This window comes from Fistularia commersonii, chromosome 10 (assembly GCF_037954325.1).
Source record: "Fistularia commersonii isolate RoL2024-O1a breed Wild chromosome 10, RoL_Fcom_v1.0, whole genome shotgun sequence".
Classification (NCBI taxonomy): domain Eukaryota; kingdom Metazoa; phylum Chordata; class Actinopteri; order Syngnathiformes; family Fistulariidae; genus Fistularia; species Fistularia commersonii.
In genome coordinates, this window is record NC_141293.1 from 17,758,429 (window position 1) to 17,778,817 (window position 20,389).

Here is a 20,389-nt window from a genome sequence, read left to right on the forward strand (position 1 = left end):
AGTTCTGTGAAGCATTTCAGAAAACAGCATACAATGATTTCTCTTTATTACAATGTCCAGCACTGCAACAACAATAAACAAGATATAACATTTCTGATCTGATCCATTATCAAACAAAGTAAAACATCGAGTTGGATTAAAGTACAGTGTATATATTCATTTTTTTCAAGCACTCCTGATGTTTGGGGCATTTTAGTCCACTTCTTCGATGGTGGGCCCCTGGGAGCCAGCCCGGGCCTGTTCTCTACAGCTACCCGTCGGCGCTCCTCCCTGATACAAGTTGCTGATGACAGACTGACATGCTTTCTCCAGCTCTTTCTGCTTGTGTTGGTATTCTTCTTTCGTAGCCAGCTGGTTGTTCTCCAGCCAAGCAACGGCCTCATCGCACTTCTCCAGCAGCTTCTTCCGGTCGCTGTCATTCATTCTGCCTGCCACCTTCTCATCCTGTATGCTGCTTTTCATGTGGAAAGCATAGGACTCCAGCGAGTTCTTGGCGGCGATCGTGTCCCTCTGAAGCTCATCTTCAGCTTTGTAGTTCTCAGCATCCTGTACCATCCTATCGATGTCTTCCCTGCTCAGCCGACCTTTGTCGTTGGTGATGGTGATTTTGTTCTCTTTGCCAGTGCTTTTGTCTGCCGCCGACACGTTGAGTATGCCGTTGGCGTCGATGTCGAAGGTGACTTCGATCTGAGGCACACCTCTCGGAGCAGGTGGGATTTCTGTCAGCTCAAACTTGCCCAGCAGATTGTTGTGTTTGGTCATGGCTCTCTCGCCCTCGTACACTTGGATGAGGACGCCGGGCTGGTTGTCAGAGAAGGTGCTGAACGTCTGGGTCTGTTTAGTGGGGATGGTGGTGTTTCGTTTAATCAGGGATGTCATGACTCCCCCAGCTGTCTCAATGCCCAGGGACAAAGGGGCCACATCCAGCAGGAGCAGGTCTTGGACACCGCCCGAGGTGTCCCCTGTGAGGATGGCAGCCTGCACAGCGGCACCATAAGCCACCGCTTCGTCCGGGTTGATGCTCTTGTTCAGCTCCCTGCCGTTGAAGAAATCTTGGAGCAGCTTCTGGATTTTGGGGATTCGGGTGGAGCCTCCGACCAAGACCACGTCGTGAATCTTGGCCTTGTCCATCTTAGCGTCCCTCAGGGCTTTCTCCACTGGCTCCAGAGTTCCTCTGAACAGGTCTGAGCACAGCTCCTCGAAGCGGGCCCTCGTCAGGGAGGTGTAGAAGTCAATGCCCTGGAACAGAGAGTCGATCTCGATGCTGGCTTGGGAACTGGAGGAAAGCGTTCTCTTGGCCTTCTCACAAGCTGTGCGCAGCCTCCTCAAGGCTCTCTTATTCTGGCTGATGTCCTTCTTGTGTTTCCTCTTGAACTCCTCCATGAAGTGGTTGACCATGCGGTTGTCGAAGTCCTCGCCTCCCAAGTGAGTGTCTCCGGCAGTGGCCTTGACCTCAAAGATGCCGTCTTCTATGCTCAGGACGGAAACGTCGAACGTGCCCCCGCCCAGGTCAAAGATCAAAACATTGCGTTCCCCCGACTTGCCTTTGTCCAGACCGTAGGCAATGGCGGCTGCCGTGGGCTCGTTGATAATTCTCAGGATGTTAAGTCCTGCAATGACACCCGCATCCTTAGTGGCCTGTCGCTGGGAGTCGTTGAAGTAGGCTGGGACCGTCACCACTGCATTGGAAACCCTGTGGCCGAGGTAGGCCTCTGCAATCTCCTTCATTTTCACCAGGACCATCGAAGAGATCTCCTCTGGGTAGAAGGTCTTCTCCTCCCCCTTGTACTCCACCTTGATTCTGGGCTTTCCTCCATCTCCTATCACCTGGAATGGCCAGTGCTTCATGTCCTCCTGCACCACCGCATCTTCAAACCTCCGTCCGATCAGTCGCTTGGCGTCAAACACCGTGTTACAAGGGTTCAGAGCCACCTGGTTCTTGGCCGCGTCGCCAATAAGCCTCTCGGTGTCAGTGAAAGCCACATAGCTGGGGGTGGTCCTGTTGCCCTGGTCGTTAGCGATGATCTCTACTTTTCCATGCTGGAAAACCCCCACGCAGGAGTAGGTGGTACCCAGGTCGATCCCAATTGCTACCCCCTTGTCTGCAGACATTTCTGTTGCTTGAGACCCTAAAGAAACAGAATCAGATTTTTTCAGTTCAACACATTTGTACCACTGGGAACTCCCTGAATGTCATAAAAATATTCTTAGTTTATTTCAATGTTTTATATAGCTGAATAGAACCCCTTCCTCCAGGTTCTCCAGTTTCCTCCAACAGTCCCCCCTAAATAAGCTCTCAGATCCCAAATAATTGCTCTCAGTCCTGATTTAGAAGAACTGAGTTTGTTCATGTCAGAATTTAAGATTTATTTAATTCCCTTTTCCCCTGTAACTGCCCTCTGTACATGTCTTTACCCATTTGTCTTTCATAGATAATCCTGACAGGGTGGCACGGTTTCCTCCGGGTTCTACAGCGTCCTCCGTAAAATACGCAGGGGTTGTGTTTTTTGTACATAGATTCTATGAGTCTTTCCTTTTCCCATCCCAAACTGTAGATAAAGTTGTTTTTTTTTTAACTATGCACACAGTTTCATTCAGTCCTTCAGTAACCTATGTCTCTCTTTAAATATGAATTATATCCTTGTACTCCTGCCCTTTTTTCCACTGTGTGTTGTGCTGCTCTTGTCATTATTTCCCAGTTAGGAGATCAACAATAATAACATCGTTCTCCAGCCCACATATTTTGTTCAAGAATGGTGAATCACTAAATTCAAAAAGCCTAAATAACAGTAATGTCATTGCAAAGGGATCCGACTTTCCGTCTCACAGCATTAAATGCAGTGTGCAGATACGAGTCTCTCGCGAGAGGTCGCCTTCGTCTATGCTAACATTTTCTCCTCCTGGACCACCAGCCCTTCTATTTAAACAAAAAGTATACTCACTTAAACGGGATGATGAGAACACGAGAAGAGAGTAATAGTTAGTGTTGCTGTTGGTCTATCAACGTCGTCCTCTCCAAACACTCCGCTTCTGTCCCTCGGTTTGTGAGAATATCGATCGGCGTCCATCGCCGCGACTTTAAAGCCCGCCGTTTACTTCCAGTGACTTCCAGAGCTTTCTCCGGCTCGGCGTCCACCCGCTTAGCTGCTGCGTGGTGACGCCATGACGTCACGATATTACGTAGCGTCAGAAACTTCTCAAAGGATCTGGAAGGCTTGAGAGGATTCCGGAAACTTCTGGGTTTTACATTTTATCCAAACAAGACACGATTGGAGTTAAATAAAGAAAAGAAAAGCTTTGGCTTTTCCCTTCAGGAATCACCACAGCAAAGCTACCTTCTCCATCTAACCCTATTCTCTGGATCCTCCTCTCTCACACCAACTACCTTCATATCCTCTCTCACTACGTTTATAAACCTTCTCTTTGGTCTTCCTCGAGACCTCCTGCCTTGCAGTTCAAATTCCAGCATCCGTCTACCAATATATTCATTATCCCTCCTCTGTACATGAGCCAACCATCTCTGACCTTTTCTCCAAAACATCTAACATGTGCTGTTCCTCTGATGGACTCATTCCTGACCCTGTCCATCCTGGTCACTCCTAAAGAGAACCTCAGCATCTTCATCTCTGCAACCTCTAGGCCTGCCTCCTGTCTTTTCGTCATTGTAACAGTTTCTAGTCCATACAGCATCGCTGCTCTCCCCACTGTCTTGTCCACCTTTCCTTTCATTCTGGCTGATAGTCTTCTATCGCTTCGTAACCCTAACACTTTTCTCCACCCATTCCAACCTGCTTGAATCCGTCTTTTCACCTCTTTTCCACACTCTCTGTCGCTTTAGAACAGGGGTGCCAAACTCAAGGGCCGTGGGCCGGATTAGGACCGTGAAAAGGTTTAATCTGGCTCGCAAAGCTAAAAAATGCCAGGTTTGAGGAGTGAATTGAACAATAGGTACATAGCAGTAGTTCATATGTCATGATTTTACTCATCCGGCCAACCTTAGAATAGATTTTCCCCCGTGTTGCCCTTGAGCTAAAATGAGTTTGACACCCCTGCTTTAGACTGTTGACACCAAGTCCCTGAAATCCTCCATCTTCTGAATCTCCACCCCTTGTAGCCTCACCGTTCCACCCGAGTTCCTCTCAATCACACACATTTACTCTGTCTTGCTGCGACTAACTTTCATTCCTCTCCTTTCCATAACATACCTCCACCTCTTGAGATTTTTCTCAACCCGTTCTCTGCTCTCACTACAGATCACAATGTCATCTGCAAACATCATGGTCCATGGAGATTCCTGTCTCACCTCATCTGTCAGCCTGTCCATCACCACTGCAAACAAGAAGGGGCTCAGAGCTGATCCCTGATGGAGTCCCACCTCCACCTTGAACTTCTCTGTTACCCCTACAGCACACCGCATCACTGTCTCACAGCTAGCATACATGTCCTGCACCAGTTTAACATACTTCTCTGCCACTCCAGACTTCCTCATTCAATACCAGAGCTCCTCTCTTGGCACCCTGTCATACGCTTTTTCTAGGTCTACAAATACACAATGCAGCTCCCTCTGGCCTTCTCTGTACTTCTCGATCAGCATTCTCAAAGCAAATACTGCATCTGTAGTACTCTTTCTAGGCATGAAGCCATACTGCTGTTCACAAATGCTGACTTCTGCCTTCATTCTAGTTTCCACTACTCTTTCCCATAACTTCATTGTATGGCTCATCACCTTTGTCCCACTATAGTTGCCACAATTCTGCACATCCCCCTTATTCTTAAGATGGGCACCATCACACTTCGTCTCCATTCTTCAGGCATCTTCTCACTCTCTCAGATCCTGTTGAATAATCATGTCAGAAACTCTATTTCTGCCTCTCCTAGACACTTCCACAAATCCAGAGGTATATAATCGGGACCAGTGACGTGCGGTGAGGTTCATGGCTGGTGAGGCACTGACGTCATCAGTCCTTTTTTCAAACATATGAACCCTACGGAGTTGCGTATTCACCATTTTATTGGCAGCAGTTTACGTGTTTTGTTTAAAACATCATATCAGCATTCTTCATATATACAAACTGAAGCATAGAAAAAAGCACTTTTAAAAAAAAACGTTATTATCTCTTACCTTTATTTATAAATGAAGTCCATGCGCTGCTGAACGGCGTTGAGCTGTTTTCCTTTAGCTTAGCATTGTGGATGCTGATGTTGAGTCTTTGCTGTTAATTCAAAGCCAAATCTATCCTGGACATCCCCAATGTTTTTAGCGCTATTTGACTTTGAATGTGAGTGGCCGACCGCTCATGTTTGATTAGGATTCTTTGCAGATTCTTTAGGTCACAATATCCCATTTAACTCCAGACATTGTCAGAAGTTGAGAAAAGAATGCAGGGAAAGCAGAAAAGGCGCTTTCTTACTGGACATCCACAGTCTTTTCATGTGTACCACTCCGTTTGAAAAGACCGAGTCTTCCGTCTCCTAGTCTAAAGCAAATCCGTTAGCGCCGGCATCGGTCTTCCCTTACTTATTATCTCCTGCTTCGACTGAAAGTCCAGTTTAGAAAGTTCTTTCCGTTTAGCTATGCAATCCTCCAAGAGGAAAAAAATGACTGGATGGCTGCACTTGACTTGCTAACTGTTTACAGTAGCTTGCTATTGCAAATTATATTATTCTTGAGCGAGGTAGTGAACGGCTCCCTGGGATCAGCAGTGCCCCCTACCATGAGGCACCATCACTGCGTGCCTCACTTAGTGTGTCTTAGCTGCCGCTTTACGATCGCTTGGCACGAGAAACACGTTACAGTTGTTGACGAAAAAAATGATACACATCAGCTAAAGTTTGGAAATTTAGTTCATATATTACTGATGGAAATGTTTGAAAATTTAATAGTGACATCCACAGAGACAGCAATACGGTCTCAGCCGTTAGCAGAATCATTGCTCAATCCATAGTGGGGTCCGCTGGCTGCCATGTCAAAGCATGGCTCTTCGTTATATTTAGACGCTAACTGTGATTTTTTTAAGCGGTTTTAAAAAAAACGACTAAAAGTGGTGAAGTGAGATGGAAAATGACCTTATAATACAAATCACTGAATAAATAGATCCATTCAATTTATCTTTTCATTTGACTTTTCCTTTCCATGATGCCAGGTGAGGCCCAGCCTCACCTGCCTCTAATGACTGCACGTCACTGATCAGGACCCACTGTCTTTCCACACTTCATCCTCTTCAATGCCTTCCTCACTTCACTTTTACTAATTTGTGTTACCTTATGGTCTACAATAGTCACCTCTTCTACCCTTGCCTCTCTTTCAATTTCCACATTCTTCAGCTCTTCAAAGTACCCTTTCCATCTTCCCATCACTTTTCTTGCATCTGTCAATACATTTCCCTCTCTATCCTTAATCACCTGGAGCTGTTGTACATCCTTTCCATCTTTATCTATCAGTTTCACCAACTTGTATAGATCATTGTCTCCCTCCCTACTGTCCCACTGAGCATACAAGACATTGCACGCCCTTTGTTTTGCCTTTGCTCACTCTATCTTTACTTTACATTGTATCCTGCTGTACTCCTGTCTGTTCTCTTCAGTCCTCTCAGTATCCCACTTCTTCTTTGCTAACTGCTTTCTCTGTATACACTCCTGCACTTCCTCATTCCACCAAGTCTCCTTATCTACTTTCCTTCCAGATGACACACCAAGTACTCTTCAACCTGTCTCCATGATAACACTAGCTGTAGTTGTCCAATCATCTGGAAACTCTTTCCCGACCACCCAGTCTTTCTCAACTCCTCCCTGAAAACCATTCATCACCCCCCCCCCAATATGAAGAGTATTTTGACAGAATCCAAAGTGTTATGTGGCACATTGGCATTCTTTGTATTTGCATCACTTTCTAACAACATGTTTATGCAACGTGCAGTGATGCTTATCGTTGATACTTTGCCAATATTCAAACACTATCAATAATACTGAAATCGGTCAATCTAGGTTTAAGGCACCACAGCAGTGCTCAAAAATAAAGATTTCATGTTTTTAGTCCATCAACAAGAAAATACTAGAGACAATAGCTACATCTAAAGGTAAGTTTTATGTACTGTCTTACTATAATAGTTGCTAAGTTCTGTCTCACATGTCCCCTGCAAGGAGTAGTTTTTATAATTGGAACAAAAGCACATGACTAGTGAAATTCTGTGGAGCATTTCAGAAAAAAAGCATACATTTCAGAAAAAAAGCATACAATGATTTCTCTTTATTACAATGTCCAGCACTGCAACAACAATAACATTTCTGACCTGATCTGATCCATTATCAAACAAAGTAAAACATCAGGTTGGAATAAAGTACAGTGTATATATTCATTTTTTTCAAGCGGCATGGTGCTCCTGATGTTTAGGGCATTTTAGTCCACTTCTTCGATGGTGGGCCCCTGGGAGCCAGCCCGGGCCTGTTCTCTACAGCTACCCGTCGGCGCTCCTCCCTGATACAAGTTGCTGATGACGGACTGACATGCTTTCTCCAGCTCTTTCTGCTTGTGTTGGTATTCTTCTTTCGTAGCCAGCTGGTTGTTCTCCAGCCAAGCAACGGCCTCATCGCACTTCTCCAGCAGCTTCTTCCGGTCACTGTCATTCATTCTGCCTGCCACCTTCTCATCCTGTATGCTGCTTTTCATGTGGAAAGCATAGGACTCCAGCGAGTTCTTGGCGGCGATCGTGTCCCTCTGAAGCTCATCTTCAGCTTTGTAGTTCTCAGCATCCTGTACCATCCTATCGATGTCTTCCCTGCTCAGCCGACCTTTGTCGTTGGTGATGGTGATTTTGTTCTCTTTGCCAGTGCTTTTGTCTGCCGCCGACACGTTGAGTATGCCGTTGGCGTCGATGTCGAAGGTGACTTCGATCTGAGGCACACCTCTCGGAGCAGGTGGGATTTCTGTCAGCTCAAACTTGCCCAGCAGATTGTTGTGTTTGGTCATGGCTCTCTCGCCCTCGTACACTTGGATGAGGACGCCGGGCTGGTTGTCAGAGAAGGTGCTGAACGTCTGGGTCTGTTTAGTGGGGATGGTGGTGTTTCGTTTAATCAGGGATGTCATGACTCCCCCAGCTGTCTCAATGCCCAGGGACAAAGGGGCCACATCCAGCAGGAGCAGGTCTTGGACACCGCCCGAGGTGTCCCCTGTGAGGATGGCAGCCTGCACAGCGGCACCATAAGCCACCGCCTCGTCCGGGTTGATGCTCTTGTTCAGCTCCCTGCCGTTGAAGAAATCTTGGAGCAGCTTCTGGATTTTGGGGATTCGGGTGGAGCCTCCGACCAAGACCACGTCGTGAATCTTGGCCTTGTCCATCTTAGCGTCCCTCAGGGCTTTCTCCACTGGCTCCAGAGTTCCTCTGAACAGGTCTGAGCACAGCTCCTCGAAGCGGGCCCTCGTCAGGGAGGTGTAGAAGTCAATGCCCTGGAACAGAGAGTCGATCTCGATGCTGGCTTGGGAACTGGAGGAAAGCGTTCTCTTGGCCTTCTCACAAGCTGTGCGCAGCCTCCTCAAGGCTCTCTTATTCTGGCTGATGTCCTTCTTGTGTTTCCTCTTGAACTCCTCCATGAAGTGGTTGACCATGCGGTTGTCGAAGTCCTCGCCTCCCAAGTGAGTGTCTCCGGCAGTGGCCTTGACCTCAAAGATGCCGTCTTCTATGCTCAGGACGGAAACGTCGAACGTGCCCCCGCCCAGGTCAAAGATCAAAACATTGCGTTCCCCCGACTTGCCTTTGTCCAGACCGTAGGCAATGGCGGCTGCCGTGGGCTCGTTGATAATTCTCAGGATGTTAAGTCCTGCAATGACACCCGCATCCTTAGTGGCCTGTCGCTGGGAGTCGTTGAAGTAGGCTGGGACCGTCACCACTGCATTGGAAACCCTGTGGCCGAGGTAGGCCTCTGCAATCTCCTTCATTTTCACCAGGACCATCGAAGAGATCTCCTCTGGGTAGAAGGTCTTCTCCTCCCCCTTGTACTCCACCTTGATTCTGGGCTTTCCTCCATCTCCTATCACCTGGAATGGCCAGTGCTTCATGTCCTCCTGCACCACCGCATCTTCAAACCTCCGTCCGATCAGTCGCTTGGCGTCAAACACCGTGTTACAAGGGTTCAGAGCCACCTGGTTCTTGGCCGCGTCGCCAATAAGCCTCTCGGTGTCAGTGAAAGCCACATAGCTGGGGGTGGTCCTGTTGCCCTGGTCGTTAGCGATGATCTCTACTTTTCCATGCTGGAAAACCCCCACGCAGGAGTAGGTGGTACCCAGGTCGATCCCAATTGCTACCCCCTTGTCTGCAGACATTTCTGTTGCTTGAGACCCTAAAGAAACAGAATCAGATTTTTTCAGTTCAACACATTTGTACCACTGGGAACTCCCTGAATGTCATAAAAATATTCTTAGTTTATTTCAATGTTTTATATAGCTGAATAGAACCCCTTCCTCCAGGTTCTCCAGTTTCCTCCCACAGTCCCTGCTGTCAGCCCTGATTTAGAAGAACTGAGTTTGTTCATGTCAGAATTTAAGATTTATTTAATTCCCTTTTCCCCTGTAACTGCCCTCTGTACATGTCTTTACCCATTTGTCTTTCATAGATAATCCTGACAGGGTGGCACGGTTTCCTCCGGGTTCTACGGCATCCCCCGTAAAACATGCAGGAGTTGTGTTTTTTGTCAATTTTTTTATACATAGATTCTATGAGTCTTTCCTTTTCCCATCCCAAACTGTATATAAAGTTGTTTTTTTTTTTAACTATGCACACAGTTTCATTCAGTCCTTCAGTAACCCATGTCTCTATTTTAATATGAATTATATCATTGTACTCCTGCCCTTTTTTCCACTGTGTGTTGTGCTGCTCTTGTCATTATTTCCCAGTTAGGAGATCAACAATAATTACATCGTTCTCCAGCCCACATATTCTCTTCAAGGATGGTGAATCACTAAATTCAAACAGCCTAAATAACAGTAATGTCATTGCAAAGGGATCCGACTTCCCGTTTCACAGCATTAAATGCAGTGTGCAGATACGAGTCTCTCGCGAGAGGTCGCCTTCGTCTATGCTAACATTTTCTCCTCCTGGACCACCAGCCCTTCTATTTAAACAAAAAGTATACTCACTTAAACGGGATGATGAGAACACGAGAAGAGAGTAATAGTTAGTGTTGCTGTTGGTCTATCAACGTCGTCCTCTCCAAACACTCCGCTTCTGTCCCTCGGTTTGTGAGAATATCGATCGGCGTCCATCGCCGCGACTTTATAGCCCGCCGTTTACTTCCAGTGACTTCCAGAGCTTTGTCCGGCTCGGCGTCCACCCGCTTAGCGGCTGCGTGGTGACGTCATGATGTCACGATATTACGTAGCGTCAGAAACTTCTCAAAGGATCTGGAAGGCTTGAGAGGATTCCAGAAACTTCTGGGTTTTACATTTTATCCAAACAAGACACGACTGGACCTAAATAAAGTAAAGAAAACAACGGAAAATCAAACAGAAGACGTTTTTGTGATAATTTCGGACAGTCGGACAAATCCCATCCAAAAGAGGAGACATTGGGAGACTTTTTAATTCCTCTTCCCTCAGCCACAGGGAATCTTCAATCTTTGTAGTTACTGCTAACAGTTAAGACAATTCATATTTCATTATATTTCTTATTCTTCCTCCTTTCTACTATTATCTATTACTGTTATGTCTTTACGTGAAACTCTGACACAACAATTTAATAAAGTTGTTCTCATCTCATCATCTCGTCTCACCATTGTCGAGTGATAAATGAAAATGGATGACTGATTTTATGCATAGCAGAAAAGCGTATAGTGAACGTTTTGCATTTACATATTTTGGTATTTTGGTATGTAAGATGCTGAATTTATGATAGATCTTTCGGCATTTCCATGGGAATGAATGACAGAAATATTTTCTCATTTTTCAATCAATGTGGCAATGTGTAACCCAACAAATGCCCGAGTCATGTTTATATTTGGAAAACGTACAATCTTAACATTTTCTTCATTATTTACACATTCAAAGAAAAAAGGCCCCACTTACTGACAGCAATGTGTTATTTTGACATGTGGTATTTGTCTACGGTCACCAGACTCATGAGCCTTAAATTTATATTTGGCACAGTGCAATAATTTCAAGAAAAGAAAAAACAAGGGATAAAACCACTGTGTGTGTGTGAGATAGAGAGAATCAGTCAATTTTTTTCTTTATTGTTCATACAACCTGATGATGATAATAGGAATATTGAGAGAACCCCATGTCCTCGTCTTACTTCTTCAACCTACTTAACATTCACGGACTCATTCAGCGTTTGTGTTCATTGTGGCCCTGTTGGCTTATAATTCATTTCAAGATCATTGATTACATCCTTTCAAAAACATCCTAGGGAATTAAAAAAACCCATAAATAATCAGTGAGTCCCAAAGGCATTTACAGTACATTTTTTTCTTTACAGTCAGATGATGAGTCTTGAAAGAATTTTGTCAAAAATCCGGTCACTGTAGTCAAAACACACCCAGGATAGATAGATGGCATTCCACTTGTCAGTTAGAGCATTGGATATTTAACTGATGCATAGCATGCACATCTAATTGTTTTTTTATAAGAATCCAAAGCATTCGCCGGGAATTATTTGCAAATAAATGAATAACATCATTATATCATATGTACAATAGAATTAATTCATATTTGTCCTTTATTCAGGGATCTGTAAAGACTGGCGTCAATGTATGGCCAGTCTTACCTTGGGTGAAGCACATCTTACACACATTCGATACTCTTTCGTTCAAAATACATGTTTAAAATCAACAAGAAGAATTAGAATCAATCAGTATCAGAATATTTTATTGATCCCCTGGGGTAAATTGCTTCACCCCCTACTACTACCGCTGCTGCTAAAACTATTTTATTATTACAATTAACAGTAATAATAATAACAGCATTGAATGATACTGTTATGTGAAATAAGTGCGTCAAATAATAAATTGAATGAAGGACAAAATAATGCAGAAATTAGAGTATATGTAAAGTATAGCTTTAAAAACAAGCACTTTCTTCTACATCGTAGAAACCCCAATTTGGGGGATTTCATCACCCACGGTCTCAAATATTGTCAAAAGATTCAGAGAATCTGGAAAAATGAAAGCGGTTAATACAGTTCATCGCTGCGTCTACAAACGCAAGTTAAAACTTGCATGCAACTCAAAAGCCATACGTCAACAACACCCAAAAATGCCACTGGCTTCTTTGGCGCCGAGCTCATCTGAAACGGACCGATGCAGAAAGTGGAAAAGTGTGCTGTGGTCTGATGAGTCTACATTTGAAATTGCTTTTGGAAATACCGGACATTATATCCTCTGGGCTTGAGAGGAAAAGCTTATCAGCTCAAAGTTCAAAAGCCAGCATCTCTGATGGTATGGGGGGGTGTTTGTGCCAATGGCATGGAAATTTACACATCGAGTTTGGTTCAAACCCCCGTCTTTCTGTTCGTTTTCAAATCAGTTTTACTTTCAAAGGTGAATAATCCCTTCTAATTGTCAGGGTATTTGAGTAAAATGGCAGCAAACTTCCATCTGAATAAAGGCAGATTCTGTTCTATTTTGAAACTCCAATGCTGCATTTTAACCCACTGGATAAAGAGATTAGTCACACAGTGACTACCTGGAGCGAAGAGTTGGAACAAATAGGCGGCAGAACTCACATCGGGTGTAAATGAGCCAACAGGAAAACAGATTGTCTATGAGCCATCAAAAAAATGGCCAAAACAATGCATGCCAGCAGTTTCTTATGATCATAACAAAAGATGTGTGAGGAATGTAAGGTGCTGCCTGTGTGACAGAAGCACGAGTCTCTGGGTCAAAGGCATAAAAGGTACAAACCACCAGCCAAGTGCAGACAGAGGAATCACAGAATGAAGCACTATCTACGCCTCTCTCTCTTCTTGATCCTGACTGTTACAGGTAAGAACTCATTTTAAAATGAAGGACTTTGTTCATCAGTGTGTAAATATTTATTATTCAAGTGAGGACATTTATGCCTAAAGGCTACAGTCATTAAAATCAGTAAATTGCTGAGGCGGTAACCTTTACTATTTAAAGTACTAAAAGCGTTACTTGAACTCTAACAGGGAATTGAATGGTATTTTACATGAAGATGCCAAGAAATGACTAAGGCTTATGAGACAAATATATTAATGATATCTTAAAAATATCTTAACTACAAACGGAAGTTGTCATTGAAGTCATGTTTCTTGCGTTTGACTGTTTGTGACAACAGTCATAAGTAAAAATGTTACTTTGCCATATTTTGTTGAATACATTTTTTTGCAACTGTATGTAGAATGCAATGATTAAATTGTCCAAAAGAGTAAATAAGTGAGAAGTTGATACAAAAAACACAAGATAATCACCAGGAGGCGTTCAAAAATATAATTTTTGTTGAAAATTGATAACACAGTGAAATAAGAAAAAGCTGATTATCAACCGAATTTAACCATTGTATTTAGACATTGATACAAAATGTATGTGAAAATAATCAAATGTTATCTATATTTTTTAGAATTCTATCATATATTTTACTCACACCGATTATGCAAATATCAGGTGAAAGACGTACATTTACAAAGATGTGTTTAATCTGATTTGCCTTTCATCGGCACCATAATACCAAAAGTAATAGTACAATGGAGTTGGAATTGATCACTTATTCCCTTTTCAACACAAAAAGCAATTCTATTTATCTATTGGTTAAAACCATAAAAAGTTGACGCAACTATTTTGATTATAGGACAAAGAAAAAGGTGTGTTGTAATACAAAAGCAGTTTCCCTCTCAAGTTATGATATTGTTCCTTTGACACTCCCCACTTCACACCCTTTTCTATAACCACATAATGCAAAGTTCAAGCACACCAGTCAACGTTTTCAATTAGGAGTATTTTTATGACCTCCATTATTTTCAATTTTTTATGTTTTCCATCCTCCTCCGCAAATATACCACCAAAGTCAAATGGAGGGTGCTTGAAGATGCTCCTGAAAGTTTGCAGATGTCCTAAAGTGAGACAAACATGTCATTCGTCACAACAAATTTGCCTTTTGCCTCACATTTTAATTTTAAAATCAACTGGCAGAATCACCACGCGAACACCAGCTTTTCATCCAGGAGGGATCATATAACTGTAATACACTGTAAGATTCTATCAATGTGTAGCTCAACCTATAAATCAATAATGTGGCAAATTCCATGAAAATAGATACATAGTGAAATATGAAATGTCAGACAAACTATCAACTGATGCTAAAAGTTATGGTGTGTTAATTCTTTTAAACCCCCTGAAGACCTTTTCCCACACTAAACTGTCATTTTTTTTTTTTTTTAACACACATTATGCTGTTAACCATTGGGGAATATTTGAGAAACAGCCCATTTCTTGGTATAATCATATATTCTAGAATAAAACAACTGGGTTCCTTCAGGTTAGTCTCCAAGATTCTAAAACAATTTGAACCTTGTATTTTATTCAGGGACTAAAACATAACGTAAAGTTCAAGGAAGTGACTATCTTTCAATCTAATGTTGTTTTCAGTAATAACATGAAGTGGCAAATAAATGGAGACGAACCAGTTTCTATGCCATTAAACGAGTAAATACACGCTCCTTTGCAAGCAGCTTCGAGGAAATAATACATAATAAAGATTACTGTTCAAAAATTTCTTGAGAAGAAATGATAAAGAGAAAATAATAATAAAGAAAAAATAATCGGGAAAAAAGAACGAAATAATAAAGAAAGTAATACATAATAAAGATTACTGTTTGAAAAAATTCTTAAGAAGAAATAGTAAAGAAAAAATTATAATAAAGAAAAAATAATAATAATAATAAAGAAAAAATAATCACGAAAAAATAATGAAATAATAAAGAAAGTAATCCTAAAGCTCTTTGCAGTTTGGAGGTGAGTACTTCTTAAAGTAAATTGATGATTGCAGTTTTTTTATTCATAACTTTGTGTGTAATTGTGTAGGAAGCAGACCATGTTACATAAAAAAACAATCGCAGCTATATAAGTTACCATTTATACATTTTATTTTTAAACTAACTCTTCTGAATGTTAGGTAACTACTATAACTATGCATTGTTATAGTAGAATAGACTTAATTCATCTGTAATCAGTATTTGTCCGTTGGAATAATTTTGAATTCAAGCCTTTCATTTCCCCATGAAAGGTGCACTTTTACTGAACATAATGGACATTTATTCAAAGTACCAAACGGAGAATATCTAAGTAATAAAGACTTCATTAATATGTTTTAAGGCAGCTCACAGTTAACATCATGTATTATTTTTTGTCTCCCTGCAGGAGGAAAAGGACAGTTGGATGGTGAGTTTCATTTTCTACTCGTGATAATTGAGCTAGCTCGATATGACAAATAGTGAACGGTCTCCACTTGTTGAGTGTTTTCACTTTCAAATTCCTTTTACATTAAATAGCATTCACACACACGGCAGAACTAACCAGGCTGTCGCAAAAGCACTTTCCCAAGGGACTCTCTGTGAATAAATGACAGTGGAGTGACATGAATGATCAGTCACTTTGGTTATAATCCTTATATTTTTAACACATAGTCAGCTGTTAAAAAAACAAAAAAAAACCAACTAAATCTAACAACTAACTAACAGCATGACTTGAATTATCCCTGTTATTTACAATTTTTGGCATTATTAAATATTGATTCATGAGCATCTGTACAAAATATAATGAGATTTATTTCTCTCACCCTAAAATTTGGATAATTACCATCCATTGTGCCACAACACTTAAAACCAGCATTGGCCTTTAAATATTTTGCATTTAATATATGCATAAGCCAACTTTTGTGTTAGCTCGTGTTGCTTTGTTACACAGGTGCGAACATTGGGATAAATGACAGCTAATATTTCCGTTTTGATTTTAAACAGGGTAAATAACAGAAACATTACAGAAAAACAGCTAAAAGAAAAATGAAAAACAGGTTTTTCTGTTAGCTGTAAAGTGGTTGTCACATGAGTAAATATAAATTCAACCCATTTTCCCCGTAGTATGTGGGACTGCGCCGCTCAACGAAAAGATCGTCGGAGGTGAGGATGCACCGGCGGGTGCGTGGCCTTGGCAGGCCAGTCTTACCATATTTGGAAGACATTTCTGTGGAGGCTCTCTGATAAATAACAAGTGGATCCTGACTGCGGCTCATTGTTTCCAAAGGTAACAATGCAAGGCGCAACTGTTAAAACAGAATGTGGTCATAGTGCAGAAATCTACACATCGTGTAATGACTAACTCCACAATCATCTTTCTATCCCCACCCAGAAGTAGGAAAAGTAAATAAACAGACCTGATTTTCAGGTAATACTACAAAAGGCTATTGAGAATCCAACCAGGACTTAAACCTCTCACTGTCTCATTCACACATCGGGACAATTTTTCTCATTTATTGTAATTAACCTGCATGTTTCTGGACTGTGGGAGGAAACCCATGCAAACATGGGCACAACATGCAACTTGTGGTAAACTGACGCCCTGTGGGAATCCAACCAGGGTCCTTTGTGCAGTGAGGTGGAAAAACAAACAAACAAAAACACAAAAATGAGGTTTCACACAATAATATTCTGCGGTTGTGATTGTGTGAATTTCATTGCCGCACTTCAGTGGAAATAAGACGGAGTCAACGTTACAAAGCGTGTCTAATGTGTTTTAAACAAAATGCACACATTGATTCCAGAAACAGGAAGTAGAATTTGAGACACTAATGTTCGATGACTGATATCACAATTACAGGAAACGTGGAAATGTGGCAAAGTTTGATTATTACTTCTGCATTTTGCAACTTTAATGCATATATAATGATAATTATATAACCCGCTTCACACAAGCAGTGCAACATACTGTTAGGTAAAAAGTTCTCCCACCTCTAACACACTAATCTGCATGTTTCTTTTGTTTCTTTCAGTGTGGGGACAACAGGTTTGATCGTTTACCTCGGACGGGAATCCCAGGAGGGCCAAAATCTGAACGAGGTGTCACGCTCAGTGACCCGAATCATCAACCATGAAAACTACGATGCAGATACCTTTGATAACGATATATGCTTGTTAGAGCTTTCCTCTGCCGTGGAGTTCACCTCCTACATCCGACCCGTGTGTTTGGCGAAAGCGGGCAGCACTTTCGATGCCGGGGTCGACTGCTGGATCACCGGATGGGGAACTATTGGAGTCAACGGTGAGACTTTGAACGCCCCGTTCACGCGTGGCACTAAAATGTGTCCAAAATCAGTCACAGACCTGGCATAAAAACCTGTTATTGCACATAGCCATCAGACAGTATGTTTTATTTGGCTGGTTTCTAAATGATATGATGATATGTTTCCTTGTTAGAACCCCTTCCGCCTCCACAGCAACTGCAGGAAGTTGTTGTTCCAGTTGTGGCAAACTCCCAGTGTGCGTCCCAGTACGCCGTTCAATCTATACAAATCACTGACAACATGATATGTGCTGGTTTAGAAGACGGAGGAAAGGACTCCTGCCAGGTGAGACTCCATCAGAAGATTTTCATTACCTTCATATGGAAAAGTATCAATCCAGCATCTGAATCTTACTCCAAGATTGGCATAGCATTTTTTTTTCTCCAGAAAGCCTTTCGCCTCACAGGATTGTGGACGTCTCAAGAATGATTGGATCACTGAAATGTGTGTGAAATTCTCATACATGGTTAAACCATGTATGTCTCGTCAAATGAACGACTTAGGTTATTGTTTCTGTCAGGGTTTACTACACAAAGAAATTAATTCCATTTAAGATTTCGCCAGGGTTTGACCAACATTTATAGGTGAAGGTAGAGGCATTAAAACCACTACTTGTAAGGACTAGACCAGGGGAGGGCAAACTATTTGGTTCAGGGGCCACATTGACATTGACAGCACAAGATACGATACATGTTAAAAAAAAAAAAAACGCATTTGTTAACAGTACATATCAGACTCATCTGACATTTAATCTGAAAATAAAACTAGTTTGGTTTTGAAGGCTCTAACGTTTGCTTGCATATCCTGCACAAACCGTTTTTTCCCTTGTAGCTTCACGTCCAGCTCATTCACGTCTGTCAGTATGTCCACAGAAAAGGCGAAATCACTAAGACGATCTGTGTCATTCAGCTCAGGAAAATTCTCAAGTAGCTCCAAAAATGAAATAATCTCCTGTGTGAGCTCCCACATTCATCGATCCAATCATTCACATCAAGTATGAATTCTGTACCAATCATTGACGGGCCGGATGAAAAAGACCAACGGGCCGGTTGTGGCCCGCGGGCCGTAGTTTGCCCGCCCCTGGACTAGACCATAACAAGATTCTGTAATATAAAGGCATAAGTATTGGCTTTGCTTAAGAAAAAAAAGCTATATTTCAGGATAGGATGTAACTGAACACTAGATCATATAAACTGATTGTAGTTTGTTAGGATTAGGTTTAGATGGCAGCCTACCCACCCAAGGGTGTCTTCATCGGGCCTGTTTGCAGACTCCTTTTAAACCTCATAATTGTTTCTTGGTGTGTAATGTTTTATAAATGTTCGCAGGGGGACTCAGGGGGCCCGATGGTAAAACAATACAACGGCACATGGATCCAAGCCGGCGTTGTGAGTTTTGGCATCGGATGTGCTGACGCCGATTTTCCCGGCGTATACGCTCGAGCGTCTCAGTACGAGTCGTGGATCCGAGGCCATATCACCACCAACCAGCCAGGCTTTGTGTTTGTGGACGGAGGAGCCCACTTCATCTCCCTGTCAGCTCCTCTGCTGTTCATTGTACTCGCTGTCATTTCTCACTTTCTTCTGTAATAAGAGTGCCAGGAGGGTTCGGGGACCTAACTCAGCATTGTCTTTTTTTACCGATGAAGAAGAGGATATAGTTTTCAGCATGTAAACTATTGAAGGTATTTTTTCATTTTTTTTCCCGAGGTCTTTATTGGTGTACTGTGAATCTACCGTAGCGTTTTCGTCAGGGAAACATCTGGGTTACAGCTGGTTTTATGAGCAAAAGCCTGTCGTTGGCCACGCTACACGCTACAATCCCACGCTACAATATATTCTTTTTTTAATTTACTGTCAAATAATTGTAATTATCTTGTTTTCACAAAGGGAAGATTAGAAGCTTGAATTTGTGGTTGGAAGAGGGTGCCAATATTCTGTGCGAATATTTGCACAGAGGGTTAAAAATGATTAAAATCCTCCTGATATCTAAGAGAGAAGCAATGTAATTAAGACTGTGAAGAATTTTTGTCAAGGTAAATATTTTATATGGAACGTTGCATTGTTTCCTCATGGTAATTATAGTAAGACCACCTAAACACTGGGATGTTCATTTTTAAAACAAGAAGGAATGTGCCAACCATATGTTGGAAAGAAATACCTCCCACCCCATTGTATCCTTGGAAACTGCTGGGTATCTGGATTTTCAGTAATTAAATGACTTTGTCTGACCACAAAATTGAGTATTGTTTTGCACATAAACGGTATCAAATAGAAGCTCAGGAAACAAGGGTTTGCTTTAAGGAGGTGCTAACTGATGAAATGAATTAAAGCATCAAAATCAGTATTTCTGTGACTATATCTTGTTTGCTGACTTTACATAGTTAGGTAGCTGAAAGTCTTTTAATCCACTTTCGGTTGTTAGTTTGAAGAGATTTACAGCTCTTCAAACTGTCACTGTGGAAAAAATGTCTTAAAACTACTGCAACAGGGTTTTCGTGAATTACTCGTACTACGAGTTAAAAGTTATGACAACAGCGACATTATTTTTCTTTAGAATGAAAACATTCACTTCCTCGTGGCTCTTCATTGGCAGCACACTTCAATATTTTTCAGCCAACTCATCAATGGTATGATGCCGCTTAACATTCTCCATGTGCCTCAGTCGCCCAGGTCACCCCACTCGTTTATTAATAAAAAAATAATTTATCCTTTATTAATAAAATTTGTTCTCTGCAATTAACTGGATGAGCTGTGAGCATTAGCCATGCTTTTTATGCATGCGTCTGTCAAAAAGTTTGCCCACCCCTGCCTAAGAGCCTCAGCAACTTCAACAGCTGCGTAGCTGAGCGCTTCTTCCCAAGGTGCATCATCGTACGGTATGCTTTGGGCCGTAAACCCCTGCAGCAAGTGGTGAAGACTGCAGTGAAGATCAACCGCACCCAGCTGCATGAATTGCAGAGTATTACCAGAGGCCTCGGAATAGCTGCTTCGATTGCCAAGGGCCGCATCCAACACAAAAACAAGCAGTTCACAATTATCCCTTGAGGGGAAAGGTAAAGGGTGAAACACGTAGAGCCTCGAGACAAAAAAAAAAAAAAATTCTACT

The 20,389-nt window shown here is 42.2% G+C and overlaps 3 protein-coding genes across 3 annotated transcripts; 1 reads left to right on the forward strand and 2 right to left on the reverse strand.

Annotated features, from left to right (window-relative positions):
- Positions 1–2: 2 nt before the first annotated feature.
- On the reverse strand, positions 3–3,107 carry LOC147230679 (heat shock 70 kDa protein 1). The gene is made up of 2 exons (XM_086154135.1): positions 2,943–3,107; positions 3–2,129 (listed from the first exon to the last, which is right to left on the reverse strand). The coding sequence occupies exon 2, from the start codon at positions 2,110–2,112 to the stop codon at positions 193–195; it is 1,920 nt and encodes a 639-aa protein (XP_086010261.1). The 5' UTR covers positions 2,113–2,129; positions 2,943–3,107; the 3' UTR covers positions 3–192.
- Positions 3,108–7,231: 4,124 nt separating this feature from the next.
- LOC147230680 (heat shock 70 kDa protein 1) lies at positions 7,232–10,297 on the reverse strand. Its single transcript, XM_086154134.1, has 2 exons — positions 10,130–10,297; positions 7,232–9,333 (listed from the first exon to the last, which is right to left on the reverse strand). The coding sequence occupies exon 2, from the start codon at positions 9,314–9,316 to the stop codon at positions 7,397–7,399; it is 1,920 nt and encodes a 639-aa protein (XP_086010260.1). The 5' UTR covers positions 9,317–9,333; positions 10,130–10,297; the 3' UTR covers positions 7,232–7,396.
- Positions 10,298–12,803: 2,506 nt separating this feature from the next.
- On the forward strand, positions 12,804–19,519 carry LOC147230681 (tryptase-like). The gene is made up of 6 exons (XM_086154147.1): positions 12,804–12,969; positions 15,364–15,384; positions 16,083–16,245; positions 16,991–17,259; positions 17,415–17,566; positions 18,610–19,519. Exons 1-6 carry the CDS (start codon positions 12,921–12,923, stop codon positions 18,868–18,870), a joined length of 915 nt encoding a protein of 304 aa, XP_086010273.1. The 5' UTR covers positions 12,804–12,920; the 3' UTR covers positions 18,871–19,519.
- Positions 19,520–20,389: the final 870 nt, after the last annotated feature.

Coding starts and splice junctions, on each gene's coding strand:
- LOC147230679 (XM_086154135.1), bottom strand. CDS start 2,112: ATGTCTGCAGACAAGGGGGTAGCAATTGGGATCGACCTGGGTACCACC.
- LOC147230681 (XM_086154147.1), top strand. CDS start 12,921: ATGAAGCACTATCTACGCCTCTCTCTCTTCTTGATCCTGACTGTTACA. Junction 12,970..15,363: donor CTTGATCCTGACTGTTACAG/GTAAGAACTCAT, acceptor GTCTCCCTGCAG/GAGGAAAAGGACAGTTGGAT. Junction 16,246..16,990: donor GCGGCTCATTGTTTCCAAAG/GTAACAATGCAA, acceptor TGTTTCTTTCAG/TGTGGGGACAACAGGTTTGA.
- LOC147230680 (XM_086154134.1), bottom strand. CDS start 9,316: ATGTCTGCAGACAAGGGGGTAGCAATTGGGATCGACCTGGGTACCACC.